The sequence below is a fragment of the Morone saxatilis genome, unplaced genomic scaffold (assembly GCF_004916995.1).
Source record: "Morone saxatilis isolate NCDOM2014 unplaced genomic scaffold, NCSU_SB_2.0 Contig18, whole genome shotgun sequence".
NCBI classification, from domain to species: Eukaryota; Metazoa; Chordata; class Actinopteri; family Moronidae; genus Morone; species Morone saxatilis.
Genome location: NW_023339740.1, coordinates 25,355,523 through 25,363,606, shown reverse-complemented (window position 1 = coordinate 25,363,606; position 8,084 = coordinate 25,355,523). Strand labels below are relative to the sequence as shown.

General features: G+C 40.9%; 2 protein-coding genes across 2 annotated transcripts; one reads left to right on the top strand and one right to left on the bottom strand.

Annotated features, from left to right (window-relative positions):
- Window positions 1–267: 267 nt before the first annotated feature.
- On the bottom strand, window positions 268–5,312 carry ccdc51 (coiled-coil domain containing 51). The gene is made up of 7 exons (XM_035662825.1): window positions 5,207–5,312; window positions 4,176–4,256; window positions 3,871–4,084; window positions 3,567–3,704; window positions 3,306–3,470; window positions 2,744–2,950; window positions 268–2,476 (listed from the first exon to the last, which is right to left on the bottom strand). Exons 2-7 carry the CDS (start codon window positions 4,178–4,180, stop codon window positions 1,886–1,888), a joined length of 1,320 nt encoding a protein of 439 aa, XP_035518718.1. The 5' UTR covers window positions 4,181–4,256; window positions 5,207–5,312; the 3' UTR covers window positions 268–1,885.
- tma7 (translation machinery associated 7 homolog) lies at window positions 5,295–7,674 on the top strand. The gene is made up of 4 exons (XM_035662833.1): window positions 5,295–5,433; window positions 5,796–5,851; window positions 6,196–6,283; window positions 7,117–7,674. Exons 1-4 carry the CDS (start codon window positions 5,418–5,420, stop codon window positions 7,149–7,151), a joined length of 195 nt encoding a protein of 64 aa, XP_035518726.1. The 5' UTR covers window positions 5,295–5,417; the 3' UTR covers window positions 7,152–7,674.
- Window positions 7,675–8,084: the final 410 nt, after the last annotated feature.

Sequence of the window (8,084 nt, the reverse complement as noted above, 5' to 3'; positions counted from 1 at the left end):
CACATAACTGTGTCAGTAAACTGAATATCTTTAGGTTAAGGGTTTTTTTCAGAAGAGATTTAAATATCAAGGGACTCTTCTGGTCAAAATAAAATATATACATACATTAATAATAATAATAATAATAATAATAATAATAATAAATGTATAAGAAACATTTAAAAGAGTTCATTTTTGGCTGTGGGAACTTTCTTTACTATTTTCTGACATTACGTAGACTGAACGATTATTAGATTAACCAACGAAGACATTTAATCAGCCCTTCAGTCCGATATAACAGTTTAATACACATCATCATCCAGCTCAGTGCACACAGTCAACCACATGACAAACAGCTCATCATCAACAAGGAAACAAACAACAAATTCAAGTACAGGAGGAGATTAAAAAGTAATGCCACCGCAGCAGACACAGTCTACATTTTCTCATGTAGTTACATTTGGGAATTTTATTTTTCTTTTAAATTGCAGTGAGGAAAGTAAAGGCCATCTCAGAGCTCTTTGTGGGCCCTTATAGACATTTTAATTGGTCAACTTTTTATTGTCAATTCACTGACACTGCTGCCTGACATTAATGAAAAGTCACAGTTCCTTTATTCTCATTATTGCTTCTACTGATCTGTGCACAATTTCATTTCCTGTGAAATGAGATAAACCATCAATAAAATCTAAATGATCACATGATGGGTTCTCCCTCCATGTCTGGCAACAAATCCACTCACAATGCATCTGTTGTCTGAATACTGTGCTGTTTTAGCTTGGAGGAGACAGGAAATAAATCCCAGAGGAGGGACCATGAACAGAAGATGTGGTCCCTTTGAGGTTCTACTGGCAGGGCTGAATCGAGTTACATTAAGTTTTTTAAGGTTAAAAGGCTCACTTGGCACTGGACTAGCTTGGCTACATTTACCTATTAACATTGTCATCATCAGTTGAACCGATCATGTTATAAATAGATAACAGATAAAGCTAAATTATGTCTCAATCCAACCCACTGATGTTCTGACTGTCATAGGTGTATCTGGAAGTGGCTGTTAGGCAAATAATTATAACATTTGATTAGATTCTTTTAATTTGAATTAAATATTTTTTTGGATTTCTGACTGTTGGTCAACTGCTGTGGAGAGCCAAAGGCCTCATACTTAATTTCTTTGGAGGAATATGCACCGGTAAGCTACAATACTGGGTGAGTTCTGCATTATTATCTGTCTTTAAGGGGCCCTGTGACATAAATGAAATGCTGCATATTCCTAAATACATTAGTCTTATACCAAATTACCACAAACTGATTGGTCAATAGAGGCCCATGACTCAATTTTGCCCCAGGTGGTTATTATTTTGGCAATGTTGGACCTGGAATTTTAAGATTCAATCTTGGGCTCTAGGAAATTGTGAAGGGAATTATTTACAGAGTTTTGACATTTTATATATTAAATGATGTAAAGTTTTTAATAAGTGCAGCCTAACTAACTGTACAGCATCTATGATGACATGTGGCATCATATCAACAGGGTGTCTATCCTGTACCAGTGTCTCATTCAGTAAGGACCTGATTATGTTTGACACTTTAGAAAATAAAGACCTATGATGGACAGTAACTGACAAACACTAACATTGCTGAGTGCTGTCAGCTAAATGCAGCATAGCTGGAATCACAGAATTAAAAACATTGAGAAGCAACCGAAGTTGCTCTCTGATTCAGTAGTTTAATAAACAGCAGCAGATCAAAAGCCCAAATCAACACCTGTAACCAGTTTATTACTGAAGCTGAGTTACTGCCCACCAAGTAAATGTTCTATTCTGACGTAATTAACGTATTATTATTAGTTCTGACTGATAGTGTTACAGTGCATGTGAACAACATATTCAAACTGGAGGTATCGTGTCTAACCAGTTCCTCTGAGCAGCAGGTAGACAGCGGAGATGGTGATGGCGGTGGCGGTGTATGTAAACACAGCGTTATAAATAGTACTGGTCCTCAGTCTTGCTCCCAGGGTCCTCTGGGTCTCCTCCAGATGCCTCATCACTGCCTCAGACTCCCACTGGGCCTCTATCGCTGGTCTCTCTGGACTCTCTGGTTTTGCTAACTGCAGCTGAGCGGCCTGTGGTTCAGCCGGTGGTCTGGTCTCCAGCAGCTTCCTCACCGTCGACAATTCACCCTCAACTCTACCGACTCCCTGCTCCAGCTGTCCCAGCTGTGGCGTGAGGGACTTCAGAAAGGACTCGGTCTTTTGGCTGCTGGTGTGGAGGTCTTTTAAGGCTGACAGAGGCACAGTGGGTGTGTCTGAGGTCAGACCTTTCTTCTTCTGAAGGACGATGTCCCTCTGTGTGAAGGTGTCACTCAGAGCGACCCTGAGGTTGTCGATGAGCTTTCGGAGCTCGTCCTGCTGGGAGCGATGGTTTCCAGCCTGGACTATGAGGGCCTCCTGCAGGCTCTCTGGACCTTTCTGGGCTTCCAGCAGCAGAGTCTTGAGCTCCTACAGATGAGAGAGGTGAAGATGTATCAGCTGACACAAAGATCAATGCACACTGGTGTTCAAACAGGTGAAATATACAGCACAGGAAAGAGCCTGCTAGCAGATCTGTGAGGCTGTACTTGCTCACAATCACAATGTTAACATGCTGATGTTTAGCTGGAATAATGTTAGACATCTTTCCTATCTTAGAGTGTACAGCTGAGGCTTATGGGAATGCCATTAGTTCTAAATGAATTAATCCAAACTGCTATCATCCCCCCTCCTTACCTGCAGGCGGACGCGGTTGATGTACGTCGATCCCATGACTCCGATCAGGGCCCCGAGCACCGAGCCGATGACGGACCAGTTCTTGGTGCGCTCCGCTCTCGTCCTCTCCTTCTCGTGGCTCTCCCTGACGCTCGCCGAGAACAAGGCGAATTTCTCCCTCTCCGAACCCTCTGCGTTCTCGTACGCTGTCCGGAGACGGCGCTCCTCCTGCAGTCAGGAGAGAGCACAAAGGTGGTTCATTATGAATCAAATTCAGTTAACTGTGTTTCCTATAGTACAACTACCAATAATATCATTATACTCGTGTGATTACTTGGTGGTAGGAAGGGCCGGACTCAGCCTACGCCAACCTCCACGCATTCAGAACAGACCACACTTTCCTTCAAGAGTTAGACTGTTACAGCTCCATGATTAAGGCTACAGGAATAAATATTCATTCAATATATAGATGGCCAGGCTTGATGGTAGGCTTGTTCTGACCTCAAAACACCTTTCAAACACTGTAAAACCTAAAACAAGGATAGTTCCACCTGTTTTTATTCACATTTATATTCATTCTAACCTGCAGCAGTTTGTGCTCCAGCGTGGCCAGCTCCAGGTAGTGAGCCTCCTCCCTGGAGACTCTGTCCAGCCGGTCTCTGACCTCCTTCAACCTGACCTGCAGGGCCTCCAGGCTAACATGAGCCTCTCGTACCATCCCTCTGGCCACCATGAACGCTGCCTCCGCCTGGAAGAAACGCACATGGAGTCGGACTATTGACGTGCACACACACACACAACATCCTGGATTTCCAATGTTTGCTGTTTCTTACTGTCTGCTGACCTCAGTGACATTGGTCTGGGCCACGCGGACCTCGTTGAGCCCGACAAACTCCTCATACCTCTCCCACCAGTAGTTGACGGTGGCGGAGGCTGTCTGAGCTGACCTCTGACCCCACTGCTGCCCCAATTCACCTGCACGCTGGAGGAGGGAGAAAAGGGGGGGAAAAGAGGACAGTGGTTTAATTTGGTTTTGTGTTCTTTTGTTATATCAAATGACAATAGTGTTTTTATGACACGTCATGCTGGTAGTGATGTGTGTGGTCTGTAAAGTTGTTATAAACAGTCAGAGGACGGATTTATTGTACCTGTAAGGCAGCCAGGGCACGCTCCTTCACCACCTCGGCTCCACGCTTCCCATCAGGAGGGGCGGGGTTAGTGGGTGGAGGAGGCGGGCCAGGCTGATGGTGAGCACTGTAGGTTCGGACCAGAGCGAGTCTGCCAGGAAGACGTCCAGACACAGAGAGCCGGGACAGACAGCACGAGCCACGAGCCCCGAGACAGATCTGAGCTCCTCTGTACCTGACGCAGTAAAGATACTGTTAACCATCAGCTTCAGTGCTGTATTTTTATGTTCAGATCTCCCCTGTTGGACTGAAGTGAGCAGTCATACCTCATTGAGAAGGGCAGCAGTCAGAAGTGCAGCTTGAAAACTGTCAGAGCTTCACTTTCACTGCAGCTACAGCACTAACACCTGTAACAACAACAATAAAAAAAATGATTAGGTGATTGATAAACTATCAGCTAGGCATGTTGCAGAGATTCAAGGTTCAATCTTATTTTTGCAATTGACCTTAGAGGTGTGCTGTTGTGTCAAAAGCGTTTGTTTACTGATATTTAGACTCCATCTACTGTCATTCAATGATACCTTTAATAAAGTTCAAGATAAGTTTCTGCATTTCACCTAAATAACTGTCAACACTGACTCTGAATATCGGAGAATATCCACCTGGTGATTTACTACTCCCAAAAGAAATAAATGTGCTGCTACATATTTAGAATTCAATTAAAAGCAATGGATGTTAATAAAACTCCTGTGAACATTTACTGAAAAATAACTCACTACACAAATGAATGAAAACAAATCACAAAGAAACAATATATTTTTAATGTTGAATGTGACATTGAATTGTGTAGTAGAGCTTTTCTTTATATGATAATCCAGAGATGCCATTAAGAAGACAATTAACAATAAGGCCAATTTAACCATTAAGATAAGATGTTCCAATGTGGGAGAAATACTTTACTGTTTATTTAATATATATACAGTTTCATAACAGTAAAAAACAAACTGTAGACATTAAATAACACGATTGAACAACTTTCTAAACACATTTATCTGCTAGTAAATGTACAACCTATGAGCTGTATGTTACAACATGATGGCTGATTTCCTAATACACACCATGAACTACCTTCATAATGAGCAAACATAAAACACTTATATAACTCACTGATACATTAAATGAATAACCAAACAGACTGGAGGAAGATAAAAGTATAAATTCATGAATTATTCCTCCAAGGTTAGCTGACTGTTCCCTCTGATTCATTCACAAATAACAGCCACCGGTTAGTTACACTGACTTGTTTTAGTGGTGTAAAAAGGTCCACTGTTACAACGACGTGCGGACATAAATATACCTGTTTTCTTCCCTGTTGTCGAAGCAAACATCTCATTTTCTTCACGTTGACTAAAGTTAGCACCTGCTGTCAGCCGGGGTGGGTTTCCGTTCAGGCACATGACGGTCGCACTGTTTCCGGCTCAGAGTTCACCGGGGTCCTAACAGCGCGGATTAGAGAGCAGAATCAGAAACACATTTCTTTCTTTCCTCCGCTGAATCCGCTTTTAAACATGTCTGGCAGAGAAGGTGAGGCGTCGTTTTGTGATGTTTAGTTGATGATTTCGTTCGTTATGAAATATCGCTTCTGGGCAACGTCAGAAAACGCGTTTCACTGCGTGGTTTAGTTAGCTACCAGCTGCTAAAGAGAGCGCGATAACGTCCTTCTGCGAGCACCAGACTTCATTCAAAATCTGCCACATTTAAGTGTTTTTATTGTTTTGGAGTAAATGTAGATGAGAAAGACGACGTATATACACCCGGGATGAGTCACCGTGATTGTCCGGACTGTTCGGCTCCATAAAATGTCTTCCCAAGCAACATTTTACATTATAATTTAAACGAAATCTGCAAATAATTTAATACGTATATATTTCATTTTCTGTCTTTAGGAGGCAAAAAGAAACCACTGAAGGCGCCGAAGAAACAGTCCAAGGAAATGGACGACGTGAGTTTGTCTCTCCTCTCATTATTAGTTCATATGACGGTAATTTTATCTCACATGAAACTGCAAAATACGGTGTTATTATTTGCATATACTCTTTATTCAGTAAGCAGATTACACATGCATTCCTTTTCATTCATTTTAAACACTGTACAGCTCTTTTTGCTTAAATAGAATTATATATTTTATTGCACATTTCTGTTAAATAGGTTTTACTCTTACTTTGTATACATTGTATACAGACATTGTTTGTTGTCTGAAACTCTCCATCAGTATTTCCCAGAACCCTGTGGACCCACGTCTTATATCTTGTTTGACTAAAGTGACTCATTACTGGGTGTCTGCAGGATGAGTTGGCTTTTAAGCAGAAACAGAAGGAGGACCAGAAGGCCATGGAGGCGTTGAAGGCCAAAGCTTCGGGAAAAGGACCTCTAAGTAAGACCAGTGTTGTTGTTGTGACCCTTAAAGTTTCAGATTGTTTTCAAGGCAAACGTTCATACAATACTCACATGCCATACGTACATGTATGAGAGGTTGAGGTGAGTTTAGGCTTATGATTGATACAGGGGGTTAACAGGAGTACTGCTGTAGATACCTGTGGTGTAGATTTAGATTTATATATACACACTAGACAGGTGTATGAATTACGTTTCCCACAGTAACTGTGTCACTTCATCCCATAGATGGGCTACACTCGACACAACTGGAGTTACATCCACGTAGCGTCTGTTTTTCTTCGTCTCATTACTGAATAGGAGTCTCCTTAATGTTTCTGTTGTTGCATTCACTGTGATAGAGAGCAGCAATTAGTTTGAATTGGACATAATAAGTGCTTATTGTTGTCCTGGTAGTTGTGTTGTATTGTTTCTCCAAGCAGGAAAACGTACACACGAGTGCAAATTATATATATATATATATATATATATCTCTTATATAATTATATATATAATTATATAACTTTATAACATGCAGATGAACCTATGTGAACACATCTGTGAACACTGGCATCCACCCATTAACAGAATTGTGTTCATTAGGGAGCATATTCAGCCCTTTTACAGCGACCGGTAACTTGTACATATGGTCATGTGAGTATTGTATTAAGACAGAAAAATCCAAACGTATCCATAAGGTTGTAAATGAATGTGTTCGTGTCAGTTTGTATAAAAACAACTTCTTCTTTCATTTTATTATTTATTTATTCATGCCATTTTGATCACTAGGAATGGGATTAAATGAATGTTTCCTGTCTCTTTTTCCCCCTCCAGCTAGCGGTGGCATCAAGAAATCAGGCAAGAAGTAAAACCCTCAATCTGGCCACGATGTTTGTTTGCTCCCCGACCTCGCGTCCTGCGTCTGCGATGTGTGTACGCTCACTGAGAAGACTCCAGTTTGTTTTTTGCTCCGTTTAACACGAACCCCATCCAACTAAAAACCAGCCCTGGTGTTGACCTCCGCCAGTGAAAATGTACAAGAGATGAATTGAATAATTTAGAGGATTTCAAGGACAGGGATATCTGTTGCCAGTCAGGCCAGGTACACACATCATAACTCCTAAAGTAAAGTAATTAGAGGTTTCACACTGTTGTGGAGGGACAGGTCACGCAGTCATACACACTGACCACAATCTACAGATCAAATACAGAACTGAAGGTCAGCAGCTTTAGAAATGGAAAACGTGAAACAATCCTGATTTGTACTGTGTTTAGTTTTGTGTGAAACTTTAACTATCAGAAACACAACTCACCCAAATTCTTTTTTTTTCCCCTTCAGTTTTTTGTTGTATTGTAAAGAGGGAGATACTAATAAAGTTTTTGTAAATACTGCTTGTTATGGGTTGTTTTTTTTTCGTGGTGAGTTGGAAAAGAGTCGGTCAAGAAACTGAGATGAAGTTTAAGTTTTAAACCAATAACTTGCTTTGGTACATTATGTTTAAATAAAAGCTTCAGTTACAAGCTGTATTAATTAAGTTGTATTAATAAGACACATGAGACTTGATTGATGTGTATTTAAAATGTTTTGCCTTTAAAGGTAAAGTTTACATGCATTTTATATTCTTGAAGCCTAACATATGTTGCAAATATTATATATATATATATGAAGACCTTCGTTATGTCCGTACTGCTTATATTCTATCACACAGTAAAATAATGTGTATCACCATAACTCCACAGGGTATCAATCTACAAATTGACGGTGTCCGCTGGTAGGGAAAAAAATAGTGTGCATGTTAGTT